General features: G+C 47.7%; 1 protein-coding gene across 3 annotated transcripts in view; it reads right to left on the bottom strand.

Annotated features, from left to right (window-relative positions):
• Nucleotides 1-5,376: 5,376 nt before the first annotated feature.
• Nucleotides 5,377-19,217, bottom strand: part of BIN3 (bridging integrator 3) — a 381,110-nt gene continuing 367,269 nt past the window's right edge. For all 3 annotated transcript variants that reach the window (XM_069617695.1, XM_069617696.1, XM_069617697.1), the window contains one exon: nucleotides 5,377-8,416. In XM_069617695.1, coding sequence (XP_069473796.1) covers nucleotides 8,270-8,416 — 147 coding nt within the window. In that variant the 3' untranslated portion in view covers nucleotides 5,377-8,269. The remainder of the gene's footprint in view (nucleotides 8,417-19,217) is intronic.

Raw genomic sequence — 19,217 nt, 5'->3', positions numbered from 1 at the left:
GCAAGCTGTAGTGCTAGGCTCACTGGCCCTGCGGCTGCTAGGGAGGGCCATGCCACCGGTCCCCATAGTGGAGCAGCCAGCTTCTCAGATGCTAATGCAGAGAGAGGTTTGGGTGTGCTGCACATGCAGGCCCTAGCAGCACCTTCCTTGTCCTGAGCTGCCGCCTCGGGGGCAATCGTCAGTGCCACGCACTTCCTTGAGAGCCCAGGGTTGGTCCGGACAACGCGCTCCGGGGCCCTGTAGTTAGGAAAGATTTCCCTTCGGTGCAATTTTCTCACGAGAGGTGAACCCCCACCCAAACTTTTTGCTTTTGTTTGGTGTACCTAACCTGACTTTTTCTAGTGCCTTCAGTTGCACTCCTCTGGGCTTTCACTCATTTGTTATGGGGAAACTAACCGGTCCTTCAGGCTTACAGTACTGGGAAACTATGTTTCCCTTAGTCTTTGACTTTGTTGCCATTTCTTGGTATCTATGTGTCAAGTACCTTACTGTACCGCAAACAGGGGTCCTTTTCTTTCATGGCCCTAGCCACCCTCTAAGGATTTTTTTGGGTTTTTGTACAAATGTGTCTAGGACGAACTGGTGGCCGCAGTTTACTTTTAAGTATTTTTACTTCATTTTTATGGACCATACTGCGTTTACTGTGCTTGGCCCAAAACTCTGGCCAGTGCCGAAAATGGCCGTGCCACAAAGTCTTTTCTGTCCTGTTGGCCATTTTGTCCCTCTACCTTCCCCCAGGTATTCCTTATTTGGGCATGCAGCCTCCCGCGAAAACCACAACTTTCGCGGGCTCCTGCAGGTCACGTGTGCTAGTGCCCAAGAAGAGGGTTGGGACTGCCTGGTCCGATTCCACACTACTGGTGCCAGAATGTCTGGTAGACATGAATGACTACAAGCACCATGGGCTACGATTGGCGTGCATGCAAGAGAGCAGATCATCCATTGGCTATCAGATTTGAGCGCAAACCAAATCTTGGATAAGAGAAGGGGCTCTGCATACATTCCAGGTCGATCTACTGAGGCTCATACCGAACCTGATAAGGAGTCAAGTATCCTTAACAAGAAAGCAGACTCGAGGAACTGCTGGTGACGTGCTTGGAAGGTTTGGGCTCCCTGACTCTGCTGTTGTCTCATTGGAGCCCTGTTTCTTCATCTTACCAAGAAGGCCTGCAAGGGCACTTCGCCCCTCTGAAGTAGTGGGAACTACTCTCGGCTTCTCCTACTTACCCTCGCAAAGAGTCTCTTTGGACGTGTTCGTGGGCCATCCAGTAAACTGTCCAGCTCGAACCCAGGCTATCACACAGGAATGCCACCGGCTTGGAGTTGAGACTCAGGGAAATCGCTAGCTGGTGGTCCTGGGCCCTCTCCCGCCAAAACTCATTGTCCTAGCTCCTCTGGGTCGCGATTTACGAGAGTGTGCCACGCCGCAAGCATTTGTAGTCACTGTGTCGCCCCACTGAGGCGACCATGGCTGAAAGTGCCGGCAGCCCTTACCTACCGTGTCATGAGACGAGCTGCACCGGAACAAACCACCTTCCTTCAAGGGCTGAGAAAAAGCAAACATCCTGTCATAGACGATCGTCTCGGGCCTCAGCCACTGAGCGCTGGACCATCCTGAAACTGCAGAGTTAAAATCTACAGGCCAAGTGGGCTAGACTGCCAAAGTTTGGTCCGGACTGTGTTGAGGGTCGGTGAGTACTTCCCTAACTTACCGGTGGCCCCCTGGCACATCCATTAATTTTTAGGCACGAGTGTCCCTCAAAACACTCACCTTGGCTGGGATAGCCTGCGCTCCGCAGCTATTCCTGAACTCCGAAAAGCCGCTCTATCTGCAAGGGTACAGACTTTCTAGGAATAGAAATGTATTCTTCATCGCCTCAAGCTCCTTCCTGAGCAGCTACAGCCCCCTGAAGAGACACTGCATTTTTAGTTTACGCGCGACCATGCGTTGTTAACGCACAACTGTACTTTGAGCGTTAGGCTCCTCTCTTCGTAGGGCTGGACTACATAATATAGGGATTGTTGATGAAGGACTGCCTAAATGGATATCTGTGTTGATTTAACCCCCTTCTGTTACAGGTCATGTTTTTTTTCTCCCCCCCGCAACCCCTATCATCAGTACTAGGCTATTCGTAGAATTGTATATATGTTAATGAATGATCATGTGTGGTATCGTTTTTTTCATAACTGGTTTATTGCGTTTTGATTATAAAGGCCTATAATAAATGTATTTTTAATATACATCTGTCTAAGAGTAATCTGTGGAGTTTTGTTGTGCGCGCTCATTGTGGGCTTCCGAGCACCCTCACCCCTTCTTGAGACTTAGTCTTGACCGCCTGCCAAGCTACCGTCTGGTTTGTCCAGAAGGTTGCCTTGTTCCACTAAACTAGGGTGGCCTCCTAAACTTTGCCCATCAGGTCAGAGTTTAGAAATCCATCTTAACAGTTATGACCAAGTCAGGCGGGCGCACAATGGCCCATACCGATAGGGTGCTCCAGGCCGTGGCCTCCATCCAGCCGCCCCCTCACTTGACCGCTTCTGCATTGGAAGCGGACTTGTGGCTCCTCCTCGCGTGCCATGATGGCATTGCTGGTCCACTCCCGGTCCTCGGCGGGTGTTGGGTGGTTCCTGGGCTGCTAATGACCCCCAGAGCTGGTCTCTTCCTCACAGTCCGGGGGGGGCAGCCTACATTTCGGTACGGTGCCTTAATGGTGTTGAGCACGGCTTCTGATGGACTGCCCACTGTACGGATCGTAGGCGAGTGGCTTTATTAGCTTTAGGGGTTAATTGGGATCATTTCAGCACTGTAATCAAGCCTGCAGGGAAGATTCCGTTTTCCTGCACCAGATGAGCCTGGACAAAGCTGACCGCAGTGCCCCAAAGAAATGATTTGTGAGGTGAATTGGTATGTTGACAATTAAGTAGCACGTATCACCATTTTGATGAGTTCGATCCTAGCCATGAAGGAAAGGGTTACCGAAATCCACCACTTAACCGTGCGCTGTATTTCCCAGAGCAGTGAGTCATAGTTCAGCATATATAACTGGGTAGCTGAACGCTCTACATTTCTTCCTAGATATTGCACTTTTTGAGGGGACCATCGAAACTGTGCACAGAAAGGCCCGGCTGAACCACATTGGTTAACAGAAAGAGTTCTGATTTGCCCCAGTTAACCTGCAGACCAGAAAACCACCTGAACCGAGTAATTTCAACCACCACCGGTTATAGCTAAACTATCAGCACACACAGATACCACTACGTTTTGATCAAACAATGGAAGACCCCTTCCGACATGATGCTGCCGGAGTATGGCGGCCAGCGGCTCCATCATCAATGTAAAAAATATCAGGGAAAGGAAGCAAACATCCTAAATGGGCACATTATCAGGCCCCAGTTCTTTCTTCCTGCAGCAGCAGACGATGGACCCACAGACCCCCCTAGGTGCGCCCACTCTACAATCTTCTAATTAAAAATTGCAGGGATGACAACCCCAAGGGGAAATGGATAAAATAACAAACCATGTCCTGCTTGCCACCCTCTGAAGCCTTGCACTCGATTAGACGACTCCCTTTGACCTCTAAACAAAAGTACAGATCTTGCATTATTCCGGCTATAGGAGTCTCTGCTCCTCAGAATTCCTTTTCTCAAGCCTCAAAACCTGATTGTCTGAACTCCAATCGAGGTTCTGTATTATTTTTCTCAGCCCTCTGCTGTGACTTTAGATGGCCTTTAGAAACCTTTTGTATTCAGTCTTAACTTTTTCTCCAAAACATTGTCCGATTCAGAAAACTAAAAACTTGAACAATGGAATCCTAAACTATCATCCCAAGAACACTGGACAAACTTTCTCCAAGAAACGACCATAAATTGTCTAGTTTTAATTTTCTTTTCCAGTTGCCTACTTGGGTCTTGTTGCATGCCCCTCCGCTTCTAGAGTCTGTGAAGTCACCTCTGCGCTGCATTAGATGTACTGCGCTCCCGCACTTGATACGAGCGAAGTTCTGCACTCACTTCAAAGGGAGGGTGTTCCTGACGCGCTGTCAAACGTCTTTCTGCAAGGTCCTTGCGCAATACGCATGCAGAAACGTTTCCAGGTCCTTTACTCTTCAGTCCCTCTGGGCACTTGTGCCTACACCCCGGCTGCTGCACCGAAAAGGGAAGATGTACACATGCGCGTTAGTAGTTATTAGAGCGCCCGCAACAAAACAAAGACTTTTGTTAGTTTTGGTTAAACGCTGACTCGCGCACCAGGATTAATTTATTCACACGCAAATGTTAATGCTTTTACAGTTCGTATAACACTACGCGAGAGACAATTTGGCAACTACTTCAGGCACAAGGTTGCAAACAATGGATATTTACAATTTCATCTTAACTTTTAGCTTTTCTTTGAAAGAAACTCAAACTTCACTTCGCTTCAGTTGCTGCTGTAGTCAGTGTTTCTTTTTACTCTGCTCTTTACCCCACTCTGATTTTGTCTTGGATATCTTTCCTTAGCAAGGTTTTTCTATGGATCTTTCTTTTCTCTGGAGCTAAAAAAACAGCGATTTTCTTAACTGAGTGGATGAATGAAAGGCAGTTTAGAACATTTCACAGGATTCCAAACTACCTCACTGAAGCTGAAGGACCAATCAACAGAGACTAAGTGACTCCATCTTGGACTGGGGTCACTCCTGCCTCCTACAATATACACGTTACGGAAAATTGGGTTTTGATTTAGCAAGAGTACAACACTTTTAGAATCCAGCACCATTCTTGCACCCCACACCTTTCCTAAGCAGCCAAGGACCTTTCCTAGGTTGTAAGAAAAAGGGAAACGGGACACATCCATTTCCCCATCACAGGAGGAGAGCAGGTTTACCTGTGTAGCTCTTTCAGATCCACCAATGCATGAGTATACCCAAGGGTTCTTATGACAAGCAGCCTGTAGGCTGCTTACTAACAAATGTTCACCAACCATATAGGGCATCTTGCCATGGTTTCCCACTGCCACCATCATCATGTGGTGCAAACACAAACACACACAAACACTTAACTAGGACCATTTTCTGGACTTGGAACCCTTTGGACACCACTCTGATATGCCTAGGTGTCCCACAGCATGTTTCACAGACTAGGGCTGGGGGCTGTGTTGAGTACTTACTAATATAAAAAGTGGAAGTCTCATTCAGGACACGCAAAAAGATAAGGGTCCTCGCGCAAGTCACAGTTCAGAACAATCAGGCCCAGGTATAAAAAGGCAAATACAGACTAAAAGCGGGATACACACCTAACAAGAATCACACACAATTTCAACATCACTGTTGCAAACATTCTCCCTAAATTCGGCAAACGATGTACACTTCCTTGCTCCACTCCAAAAAAAGAAAAACTATAAAAAAATATAGAGCTCTGTATTTGGAATAACAAACAGTTGTAGCAGTTTTACAAACTTTAGTTTTTTAAAATTCTTGATACAACCCCCTGTGTTAGTTTCAGAGTATCTGTTTGGTCTGCAAAGCTTGTCAAAGAATACAACACGTAAGTGTTGAGTGTGAAAAGTAAAAGAAAGGGAATCCCTAGTAGGCAGTCATCTGAAGGATGTGTCCATGCAAGTTGCTGGTCTAGGTGATCTTTAATACTTCCCAACATCCTTGCAGTGGTTACCTAGAGGAACTAGAAAATCATATAGCACCTACCAAGGACAAACCCTATATATTTAATGAAGGAAACATTGGGGAATCAGATTCATAATACAGATGCAGCTCTGATGCAACACAGTATTTGGTACATTTGCATCAAACTTCAGTAACCAATGGAAAGACAAGATGAATTGTTTGCTCACAAAGGCCCTCACAGGATTAACACATGTGAAAAGTGTGCTAAAACATGGCAACACAGTGTGTCATTCCACTCTTTTCAGGTTGGAAACCGGAATGTTATTCTTTGTATTTCCCAGACTCAGTCTGCATTGCATTTGCCACTTTTTCTTTACTGCCATGACTGCCTGCAAGAGGAGAGGTGTCCAGGAGAAGAAAACCTCAGCATAAGTGAATATTATGCCACCTCAGGAATGAGCTAGATTGAGCTTTAGTCTCAGGAGAATATGAGGTAGGGACATGCAGATGGAGATGCCATGTCAGGTGTGAGGGTAGAGGCAGTGGTGGAACGAATAAGAACAAGTGCTCTACAGAAGTCAGGCTGGGAAACAATGCTGCATTAACAAACAGGTTTCTGAGAAAGGCCTGAGGCGCAGCTCTCAAGAGAACACTAGGATATTGATATTCCACCATGGATGGCTTTAGATTAACAGGCTTACAAATTGCCATCCAATACCACAGAGACCATTCCATGAATGACCAGAAAACATGCCAGGAATGTAGTGTTATACACAGACAGGATGACGTCAACAACCCAAATACCACCCCAACAACCAATTCCGGGCAGCATGTGCAAAGGACTGGATGTGTCAAAGTCTTCATGTAAAAACAAAGATGAAGAGGACATTTGATTCATAAAAACTGGATCACGAAAAACAGAACCCCATGGCCAATTCCAAGAACACAAGTCCTGGGACCACAATCCAATGTCCAGAGCCTCCACCCTCAACCACAGAAGTTCAGCACTGGGAGCACCACACCTTGGCGCTCCATTTCAAACCTTGCTCCCCAGCCTTGGTAGCATCATATCCTGCCAAGGGATCTTCCTTCAAACCTAGGAACACTGTCAAGAGAACATATCAGGACCCCTGTCTTGGGAGCATCATCCCATGACAGGAGCCTCCGCATCAAACCAAGGACCCAAGTCATGGAAGCACCATACCATGCCCAGAGCCTGCATCTCATACCTATGACTCAAGGTAAGGGGGCACAACACTATAGCCAGTGCCAAACTCAAACTCAGAACCCCAGTCATGGAGAGACCATACCCTGTTCTAGTTCTTGGCCCTAGCCACGGTCACAATAGCACCATATGTTGAATATTCTGCCTTTCAAGGACCACAGCCCAAGTAGTACTACACCTGACCTGATGAATCCACCTCAAATCTGGGGTGTACCCTGGTTAGTATCTTTAATCCCAGAACCCCAGCACTGGGAGCACTATTCCTTGACCTGCCCCTCCATTTTAAATCCAAAACAGCCCCAGGAATATCACCTATTCCCTTAAATAATCCTCCTCTATCCCATGATCCCAGCACTGGTAGCATCACCCCCCTCTAGCATGCACTACCGCAAATTACACTGTGGGCACAAATCACCCCAGCCTCCATCCCAGTCATGGGAACACAGTACTCCGATCAAGTGCTTAGTCAAGCCCAAGAATTCAAACCCAGGAGTTCAGTTACATTCCCATCTCCAACCCAGGTGCTCAACCATTCACTAACTTAACCCCTCCCCCACTATCAATCACAGCCCTGGTAGCATCATATTCCGCACTAGGTTCTCACCTCAGTACCAGGACCCAGTGCTCAGAGGAGCATATGCTTCCTGAACAGACTCCTCAAACGCAAAGCAGTCAGCTTTCCAAACCTTGCCTCGTCAACCTTTCCCTTTACCCGAAAACCTTCAAGCCTATGCAAAGTCATTCACAAACCCCTGAGATCCAACCTTAACAGATGTGCAACGTCTTACCCAGAAGCGCAATCCCCAATGCCCAAAATGTCCACTTCAACTACAGGTCCTTCATTGTTGAAGGAAACCAGCCAGTGTCTTACTGTAAAGTAAGGAGAGATGCTAACCAATGGACCTCTTAGTAATGTGTGGATTCCAACCACCTATGGGAAAAAATATTTACCAGTGACCTCCAAGGCCCTCCGTTTCACTGCAAACATGGATGAAAGGGCATGACAACAACCAATATACTAGCTGTTGTGGCATATATGGGTATAGAAGCTGACACTCCATTGACTTCAGTCACTGCATACTTATTGGGAGGGGAATAAGCTAGAGATGGACAGAAGACCTCCAATGTTCCAAGTCTCATTGCTTGAATGAGTGGGAAAAGGATAAACAAGCGTCATAAACACGTTCCCCCCACACCATTTGAACGGAGTGTCAAAATTTGGATGACTGAAGGTCCAACATCATTGCTCTTCTTGAATGAACACGGCAAATGACAAGGACATGTCAATCACCTCAATCTCAGGGGATGTAAGGGTAGGAGAAGAGGAGGAAGAAGGGAGAATATCCTCAGTTTTAGTGTGGGTGGGAGAAGTGGAAGAAGGTGAGCACCAATAATCCAGGCCGGTAGGTGAAGCTGGTGTACATAAAAGGCTCTGCCACCCTCTTGGTCAGTCTTCAGCTACAATGGACAGAGACCGTAGCTCGCTCAGCTTGGCTTCATTCTCCTTCTCCCGCTCCTCGTCAGTCATTCCAGGCTCATCAATTTGCTGTGTCAAGTCTCCAAAGATCTTGTACATTTCGGTGTAGTATATGACCTGCAAAGGAACAGACCTGTCAGTGAACGAAGGTCAATACAGAATCTCAGACACCTACTGCTGCACTTCAACCAGGGAAGCAACACAAAAAGGAGGCAAGGATCAAGGGATTCCTGTGCATTCCGCAGGTAAGAAAACAAACACCTACTTATCTTCTGCCCACAGGAAGAGCACATTTTAAAATACAACTTGTTAGGACAGTTTTTCTGAAATGCTACCAACTTCTTCAAAACCATTAAACTGAGGCAGTACAAGTATCCGCTCTTAGTATAAGGCTGTACCACCTGAGTACATGGTAGCGTAGACATGGCAGCCAGGCTTATTTTAGGAGGGGGAGAGAGGGCTGTAGAATCGGTACAAATTCAATTGTAATACAAATGGTCCAAAGAAATACTATGTATGTAAAAATAAATGATTTATTTAAATAGAGGTAGGCCCAGATAACTTTAGGGGTAAAGAAACAAGTTACTTTCTTACCTGGTAACGTTCTTTCGATGGGATGTTCCGACGACGTATTCCACATCTATGACAGGTAATCACCACAGCTGTGCTCCTTCGGAACATTTTCGGCATCTGCGTCCTGCGTGGATGACGTTGATGCACTGTCCTAGACGGCCTCTGTTGAGCCGACGTCACCGGATGCTATAAGTAGGACGCACAACGCCCGTAGCCTCAGTTGTAGTTTTTTCCCCAGAAAGCGTGGCACCAATCTTCTGCCAGTATGACTACAGAAAGCCTTGCGGAAATGTAAGCTGCAATCGCATAAGAAATTCTGTAGTGGGGCAGACTGGGAGGGTTCGATGTGAAATGCGTTGTCGGAACATCCCATCGAAAGAACGTTACCAGGTAACAAAGTAACTTGTTCTTCGAGGGGATTGGTTCCTCCAACGTATTCCACATCTATGACAGACTCCCAAAGGAGCACCAACGTAAGGGAGGTGGCAAAAGAATTTAAGAATGCCCAATTAAATTGCAAAATAGAGGACAGAGGGCCATGTGGCTGCTTCACAAATGTTACGAATGGAAACACCCCTCTGCAGAGCAGTAGAGGCAGCCATGCCCCTGGTAGAATGGGCCTGTAAGCCTACCGGAGGTTCCTTACCCACCAAGCGGTAACATTCAGAAATTGTCAAGATAATCCATCTAGACAAAGTCTGCTTAGTAACAGCTTGTCCCAAAAGCCTTCCAGCGTATCCTATAAAGAGCTGATCGCCCACTCTGACCCGGGACATGCATGAGATGTAGAAACTTAAAGCTCTCCTAGGATCCAACCCATGGAGACTCTCCTCTTCCTTAGCAGGATATGGAGGAGGATAGAATGCCGGGCAAATGACCTTATGGCTTAAATGAAATTCTGACAACTTTCGGAAGAAAAGAAGGACGAACCCTAAGGACAACCCTGTCCTTATGGAACACTGAAAGGTGGCTTAGCGGATAGTGCCTGCAACTCACTCTGTGGGCGGAAGTAACCGCAACTAAAAATACAGTTTTAAAGGTCAACAGTCTCAAAGGACAAGAATGTAAAGGCTCAAACGGAGCTCCCATTAGGAATTTTAGAACCAGGATCAAATCCCAACCGGGTACCTGAAAAGGTGATGGTGGGAACACATTAGTGAGCCCTTTCAGAAACTGAGAAATCAAAGGAATCTTAAAATAAGAACACTCCTCAGACAAGCGCTTAAATATGGACAGCGTTGCCAGGTAACCTTTATTGGTACCCATTTGCAGGCCCTTGTGGGCTAACGAAAGCAAAAAAGACAGAACCACAGGAATGGCACATGAAAAAGGATCCACATTGTTAACCCTGCACCAGTCGCAGAACATTCTCCAACGGCAACGGTACAGGGACTTTGTTGCAGGCCTTCTGGCTGAAAGCAACACCTCCATCACGTCCTTAGGGAGGTCCCAATCCTAATACCTCAACCTCAACCTTTCAGAAGCCAAGCATAAATGTTGAGAGACTTGACCTCTGGATGGAGAACCTGACCCCGCCTCCCGTGAGAGCAGATCGTCTCGGTAGGGAAGACAGCGTGGAGGGCAGATGGACATGTAGAGAAGGTCCGGGTACCACCTTCTTCTGGCCCATGCCGGAGCAATGAGGATCATTCGGGAACCGAACCTCCGTAACCTCTGCAGCACTTGCGGAATGACGGGGACTGGAGGAAACTCGTACAGCAGTGAGAAGGACCACTCTACTATGAACGCGTCCCCTAATGCTACTTTTGGAGGAAATTCCCGCTAGCAGAATCTTTCGCACTTCCGGTTGACACTGATGGCAAAGAGATCCACTTGTGGAGTCCTCCAAAGGGCGAAGATCTCCAGGAGAATCTCCTGAGCCAGCTCTCACTCGTGAGACCGTGCTCTGCCTGCTCCGAGCATCCACCGCCTCGTTTGTCTCCAGCCAGATGAACTGCTGAGATCGAAATTTCCTACTGGATGGCCCAGAACCAGAGCTGCATCGCCTCTCTGCACAGAGGGAGAGACCCTGCCCCCCCTTTTTGTTGAGGTAGTGCATGGCCACTGTATTGTCCATCAGAATGAGGACATTCTTCCACCGCATAGACGGCAGAAAAGCCTTCACGGCTAGCCTGACGACCTTCAGCTCCAACAGATTGATATGGAGTCTGGACTCCGACAGAGACCAACGACCGTTGACTGTCGACTCGTTGGCATGAGCTCCCCATCCCGTGAGGGATGCGTCCGTCACGATCGTCACCTCCGGGCAGGGTAGCCAAAACGGAGCCCCCTTCATCAGATTGCCTTTGACGACCCACCACCGAAGAACCTGGGCGACCGAGGGCGGCACCTGAACGGGATCAGACATCCTGCCGGAGGACTGTGACCACTGCATCTTGAGAGCCCATTGCAGAGATCTCATCCGCAGCCTGGCCTCTGGCACCAGGAGAATGCAGGATGCCATGAGGTTGAGCAACCTCAAGAATTCGAACGCCGGGAGACTGGGCATGTTGAAACTTGTTAATCTGCAGAATGTGAGAAGCCCTCACCTGGGGAGGAAAACACAGCCCCAGGGACGTGTCGAGCACTGATCCGATGTACTGGAGCCGCTGGGTAGGCGTCAAGTGGGAATTCTTTAAGTTGAGGGAGAAGCCCAGCTTGTGAGGGGAGTGGCAGGTGACTGACCTATGATCCAGAACTTGCTCGGGCGAGCGCGCCCTGATCAACCAATCATCCAGGTAGGGATAGATGTGAATCCCCCCCTTTCCTGAGATACGCTGCCACCACCACCATGAGCTTGGTGAAGACCCTCGGGCGGAGGTCAATCCGAACGGCAGGACCCGAAACTGAAAGTGCGAGTCGCCAACCGCGAACCTCAGGTACTTCTTGTGCTTGGGATGAATCGACACATGAAAGTAAGCATCCTTGAGGTCGAGAGACACCAACCAGTCCTGAAGTTGAAGGGCCTGGAGGACTTGAGAGTAACCATCTTGAACTTGTCCTTCCTGAGGAGCTTGTGCAAACCACGCAAGTCCATGATGGGTCTCAATCCCAGTCTTTTTTCAGGATCAAAAAATAAGGGGAATACCATTCCGTTTTCGTCTCCGCTACAGGCACCAGTTCTATGGCGCCTTTCTCCAGTAGGGATTTGATTTCCTGCGCAAGGAGCGGACCTGGGCTATTCAAAGAGAGATTCCCTGGTGGATTGTCATGAGGCCTCTGCCGGAAAGGAAGACAGTAGCCGTGGGCTATGATCTCCAGAACCCACACAGCTGAAGTAGTGGCACGCCATTCTACAAGATGCTACGCCATTCTACAAGATGCTGCGCCAGCCTCCCCCCCCCAACCGACGAACCATGGGACATGGTCTCATGACTGACCTGAAGCGGCTGCAGCAGTGCCTGAGGGCAAAGAGGAAATTGCTCGAGCGGCCTTGGCACCTTGAGTACCCCGTTTTCCACCTCTGGTACTCCTACGTTGGCCCCTTTGACTTGCAGCTCCCCTCGATCTACCAAAGGTTGAGTAGTACCGAAAGGAACCTCCCCTCCATTGCTGTCCCCTAGGACGAAAAGGCGGAGTTTGGCGGACTGCAGCGCTCAATGACTTTGCTGCAACGTTTGAGGTCTACAACCTCTCGAGGCTCTCGTCAGCCTTGCTGCCAAAAAGATGTTCACCATCAAAAGGCATGTTGAGAAGCCAGGTTTGTACATCAGGAGCAAACCCCGACTTCCGCAACCACGCAAATCTGCGCATCACAGGGCTCGCCGCCATGGACTGGCTGACACAGTCTGCCACGTCCAGACCCGATTGAACAGATTCACAAATGGCATCCTTGCCATCCTGTACAAGGGCAAGAAAGCCATCCCGTTCCTCCCCTTCGGGAATATGTTCAGCCGCCAAAGAAACAATTCCACAGAGTGTGAGTGAAACGGGCTAAGGCACACATGGAGTTGGCTGCTTTCAAAGCCATACCCCCTGAAGAAAATACTTTCTTCGCTCAACCGTCAAAACGTTTGTCGTCCCCATCAGGAGGAATGGTAGAGTACGACGCAGACCACCCCAAGTACTCCATCACCCTTGACATGAGACGCCGGTATGAAGACTCGGTGTGTGTGCCAGGCTCAGGCTTACCAAACTCAACCTCTGGAGAGGTGTCCAGACCACTGGCGTCATGCAAAGACTGACGCATGTCTTCCATCTGGCTATGACCAGACAATAGTTCGTCAGGATCCTCATCAGGAACCAACCCTTCATCAGACCCTTCATCCACCTCAGATGTAATCCAGAGGCTGGAATAAATCCCTGGATGAGGGCACAGAAAAAGGTTCAAAAGACAGGCCTCAGTGACTTCTTCAGGGCCTTCCTCGGAGTTTCCACCGATGCACGGGGTACCTCCGGTAAAGCCTCCACAAAAGGCGCCGAGGGAGTCCTCGGAATCGGCGTCGAGCGTGGCGCCGATGGCTTCGACACAGTCCTCGAGGGCGGAGCCCCGAGCGTGTCCTTAGACGGCCTCGGTGCGGATGGCATCGACAACTTCCTCAGAGGCGGAGTCTCGAGAGAGTCCCTTGACGGACATGGCGCTGATGGCATCGGCGTCTTCTTAGAAGACCTCACAGGCTCCGACGGTATCGAGGGCATCGAGGACCGGGAGCGGGCATGGCTAGAGCGATCCACCTTCTCCGATCGGGACCTCGAAGGCTCCCGATGATCGCGCCGACCACCCGAGCTCGAAGGCGTGCAAGCGGTGGCCCTAGCGCGTTCCCTGCCGGCTTCTCTCAAAGGCGCGGACGGAGCAGAGCCCTGCAATTCTACAATCGCCATCATCTCCTTACGAAATGCATCCCATTCCGCAGGAGAGGAATGCTTGTTGGGACAAGCAACCCGCCGTCTGGCGGAGTCTTCGGACGAGGACGGTGACCAGTGCTTCCGCGAGTACCTCGAAGAGGCAGAGGAATGGCGGGAACCACTCCGGGACCGAGACCCCCTGGATTTACGCCGACATCTAGGAGAGTCGCCCCTCGAATCGTCGGTCGAAAGCCCAGCGGATTTCAACTTTTGGGGTTTGGAACCCTACCTACAGATAGCTTCTTCCGCTCCCGCAAGGCCTTCGACGTTAACGACTGGCAATCGTCACAGTCATCGGTGGCGTGGTCCTCGCCGAGGTACCAGAGGCAGATGTCGTGCAGGTCCGTGAGTGACATCTTGGAACCGCAGTACCGACACTTCATGAATTCCGACTGCGGGGTGGAAGACGACGAAGACATGATATCTTCACAAAACACCAAGTCCGAAGAACCGATAGAATCAGAAGAACCGAGGCACGCCGAGATCTCTGAAGCGAACATGTTCGCGGAAAAAACAGAACTGAGGCTATGGGCGTTGTGCGTCCTACTTATAACATCCGGTGACGTCGGCTCGACGGAGGCCCAGCGTATCGACGCAGAACATTTTCCAAAGCAGCACAGCTGTGGCAATTACCGGTCATAGATGTGGAATACGTCGGAGGAACCAATCCCCTGGAATAAGTACTATCACACATTATATGAAATGAAATCACAATTATAAAAACACAACACTATACTTGAAGGTACACAGTCCAAAGTATAAACTTTATTTGGAACACCTAACAGTAGTTCTAGGGAAGTCAAAATCTTTTCAAACACATTCAGTATAGGTCACATCTATTCTTGGGGAATAAAAACCGATGGTTACTTTCACAATTACATACAGTAATGCAAGGGCAGTAAATAATACCAGTTGTACAGTGACGCAGTACAAATCACATAAAAGACTTATTCCAGGTACATTAAAAACCTATAACTATGTTTGTGATAACACACAGTTATACTAGGTGACTAAAACCTATGGCTGTAATATTCAATTACAGGTGCTTTTGAGATCAGTGAATCACAGATTGAGATAAGCAGTAACTCTGGTAACTTATTTTTGGGATGGCACACAGCTTACTCAAGGTAAGTAAAACCCATATACTTTTCATATCTCACAAGGAGCACAGGTTAGATCTTCCTCACCTATACAAGTGACTGATGTAGGATATATAAGGGACAGTTAGAACCACAGACTCTGGGTTAGATAGTACACGTAAAGTAAACCCTAATGTTACACTTTACTGAGTGACTCAAAGTTATTCTAGGTAGGCAACAACCTAATACAGACTTTCTGCACAGGCAAGCAGCAAATCAGGAGACGCAAGACCCAGTTGGGGGACATTCATACAATTATCCCAACAGGACTAATCTGGTGCAACCAACACATTACTTTTGGGAAGAGGCACAACCTAATCACAGGCGAGTAATATACCTTCACATCTACTTTCTATTAGAATGGCAAAACAGTTTCTAAGGAAAGACAAGATGTTAACCATACTTTGAAGAATACTGCATTGCACATCTAAGGTAAGTAAGAACTTTTCTAACTGTTCACTCTTAAGAGTTACAGTTAGCAACCATCTCTTTAGAAGTACGTAACTTTTAAACACTTATTTTCTTTTCTAGGCAAAAGTCCCAATGCCTTAAAAGTAATTCCCTTATTCTTGGAGCATGAGTGTTCTCATTGGCAGAAGGGGGGGGTCACTAGGATCTAGTGTCCAACAGGCAGTGTCATGATAGGTTCTTAAGTAGTAAAAGTCAGAGTTCCTTAGGAAGACTGGGCAAACGGGTGAATACTTTAAGAGGGTCCAGGGGCTTCACAGAAGACAGACAGCAGGATTCTCGCAGTGCGACTGGGTGCGCTGGATAAGAGGCCTCCCAATCACAGAAAACACCCCACAGCTACACAGAAATCCTAAGAGACTTAAGGTAAGTACATACCCAAGCCAACACAGTACATCAGCATTGAAGATTTTGCAGCAGGACGACTTCAGGGGCTGCAGCCAAATACCCGGTCAGTGGATTACTTGTCATGGTGACTGAAAACAAGACCTCAGAAGGCACTTCGCAGCAGGGATCAATGAAGGCTCTAGGCAAGGTTTTCCTTGTGGCTGAATGCAGTTCTGCAGATTTGGTGCCTTTTCAAGGCGCACAGAAGACAGAAAATCGCGGTTGAATTCTCGTCGTAACAGAGGTCCAGCACTCTGTTGAGGGGACATTTCGGACTCTATTAGTGTCTCTGGAGATCCACCAGGATGCCCACAGAGTTTCAGCGAGATTTCGAATTTGGAAGACAGTGCACTGCCTGCACAGTAGCTCGAGGTACCAGGGTATAGGCGTATTGCAGCAACGCAAGGTCGCAGCAACGCGTGGGATGGCTCAAAATTAAACAGGTCTTTTTGAGTCTAGTGGGTAACAGGCTCTGGGTCAGGGTCGTCATTTTCAGAGTCCACAGGTCCATTGGAAGGAAGGGCTACAGCAGGCTCAAATTACACAGCAGGTTCTCCAGATGCTGGAAATCATCTCCGCCACTTTTCCATCAAACTCTTTGGTTTAAGTTCCAGTGGTTGACTTCTCTTCAGCTGCCAGGTTCGCAGCATTTAACAGGAACTACAGCACAACCTCTGCATCCTCTCTCTGCATTTTACAACAAGGGGCGGTCTGGTTGTCCAATCAGGACAGCCAGCCCCCCCCACTGGTATTTGTCCCCATTCAGGCAAAGAGGCAGACAAAGGGCTGTGGAGTTTTGGACTCCTCCCTCGCTACCTGCCCTCAGACAGACGGACTGGAGCCTGGGCGGGGAGTCCAGGGGACTCCTTCCTAAGATACAAATCTCAGAAAGGAATTTCCCACCCTGGATGTCAGGGAAAGGAACATGAAAGGACAAGAAACACTAAAATAGTGAAAAAGACAGGGGCCATTTTGGTAAAATGAGCACCCTTAGGAGCCTTTACTGCAGCTGTGAACAGAGCCCGCGGTAAAGCTGCACCAAATGAATACAAGGTATCACTGCCACCAGCCATTGAAGGTAAGGTTGTCCCAGTCACAGAATTGTTAGAGTTTTAATGTGAACGGGGATACATTGCATCTCCCTAGCACTCCACATAAGGTGGGGTGTGCTGGCTTCACAGAATAAAATGTAAAAGGGATCCAAAGATACTTTCTACCCATGGGAACTGTAGTTCACTCAACGTTAGCAAAAGAAAGTTAAAGGGGAGCCCCTAGGGCAAGCCAGCAACAACAGGCACTTATTGCCAATACGTTGTTAAAGAGGATACATTTAAAAAGACACTATGGAGAGTGAAGACATGACACCCATAAAGAGTAAAAGATTCTGCAAGTGTGGAAAAAGGTTCCCACTCACAGAGATAAGGAAAATTTCCCACTAGTAAAGCAAAAATGTTCTGGGGTTGACCCAGGTCAGGAAGATCTACCCGTTTTGTGAAAATCTTACCCAACAACTCAAAAGAGAAAAAACCTGAGGCAGAAGAGAAAATCACAACTAGCCGCTGTGTAAATATGCTTGCACATCCACAGCAGCCACTCTTTGGTCTTCCCTCAACAGCCCATATCTGAAGTAGTTCTGCTTGAATTCATATGCAAATGTGCCAAGATTTCACTACTATGAATAATGTTTCCTTGTTTTACTGTGGGGCCCCCTGTACAATCCCTAAAAAAACATATCCTCCAGTTCCACACAGCCATACACACTGAATAGTGTAACATCCTGTGCGTTTCCCTTCTACAAATGTGAATATACTATTTCCCCCTTCCCCTCAATGTGTCTAGCCTAGACAATTTCCATTTATGAGCTTCTGCTCATAAAACTTGAGGATTAAAACACTTACAGGGTTGATTCCCCTTCTAATTTGCTGGTACCGTTCTGGAAAGTTGGCTTGCGTGACCTGGACATATTGCGGAGGGGCCTTACAGAACTGAACACAATGTTTGAGATGGGGTCTCTAGAAATGGTCACAATGCTCCCAATGAGCGCCTGTATTTTGCACACTGCCCTCACAGAACAGGAGCATGGACACACTTTATAGCAATTCGGAGATCAAAGTATACAATGACCCCTTAAATAGACCTTTTGTTGCATGGCCTTTGGAACCTCAACTTCTTGCCCCTTTAAGCTGCTGCTAATGTCCACGACTTTGCTCTTTACTGCATTAATTACCACTGTTTGGATGCTTTCTAGATTACTACCTGCTGTGGCTAGTCTACACTTATAAGAACTTACATTTGTTTATTTTACATTTGTTTATTTCCTTAGTTTCGTTTTCGCCTCTCCCAATTAATGTTTTGAATCACGGTTGACGCTTTTAGTACGTTTCACCTTAGTTTACGTAAAAGGGAGCATAGTTAAAAATATTGAGCAGTGTTAAAATCCCCATCTCTGTCTCAGATACTTGCTGTTAAGTTGTGTTTCTGTAGCCAGTCCTGAGTGCCGAATGCCGTTTCCACTGTTGTGCTATCACCAACCAGGCTGCAATCAGGAGGGCCATAAATCCCTGTTTCTGTGTTTTAGTAAAGATTTTCAATCATGCGTCCCACATCCCACACATCCATACCCTTTCCCCTAGTAACTCTGTTCCCTGAAACATCTCCTGCATCTGCCTCATCACCGCGGCCCAATACGGTTGTAGCATCATGCAGCTCCACCAGATGTGTCTCCAGTCCCCCAGTGCATTACACCCCCTCTCCAACATAGACCTGATGTCCGGGGAAGACCTTAAACAACTGTCATTTAGAACAAATAAAGGTGGCAACTTCTCAAAGAGAGAAAGACCAGTCCTAGAAAAACTATTGAACAATCAAGATATCATCTTTAAACCGGCCGACAAGGGGGGGTGGGGGGGGGGGGCACCCTAGTACTAATGGACAAGACTGACTACATTGAAGAGATTGAACGTCAACTAGCCGATCAAGAAACTTATAAAGAAATTCAATCCAACCGATCGGATCAGATCATTGATCTCAGAAGTACTAGATGTGGCAATTGACAGGGAAGTTATTACAGAGAAGACACAAACATATCTTGAAAATAAATCACACCTGTGATATACATACTCCCGAAAATTCATAAAAGATTACAGAAACCTCTGGGTCGTCCGATTATCACTGCTACAGACAGTCTACTAGAAGCTTTAGCCAAATATCTCGACAAGATTCTTCAACCACTAGTACAAAAAACAGATACCTATGTGAAAGACACTATGCATTTCCTCAGCATCATTAAAGATGTGAACTTTGTGGAGAATAGAGACACACTTCACGATGGACGTTACCTTAATATATACTAACACTGCACACGAGGCAAGCATAGAAGTGGTGGAGTGGCTCCTTCTCCAATCCCCAGATTGCCAAGGGGACCGGCTGTTTGTACTAACCCTTCTGAAACTTGTCCTAATAAATAACTTCTTTAAATTTGGCGAAAAGTATGATCTACAGTTATC

This window comes from Ambystoma mexicanum, chromosome 10, assembly GCF_040938575.1.
Source record: "Ambystoma mexicanum isolate Mex_15411 chromosome 10, UKY_AmexF1_1, whole genome shotgun sequence".
NCBI lineage: Eukaryota > Metazoa > Chordata > Amphibia > Caudata > Ambystomatidae > Ambystoma > Ambystoma mexicanum.
The sequence above is the reverse complement of the archived record's forward strand: the minus strand, read 5'-3'. Positions and strand labels throughout refer to the sequence as shown.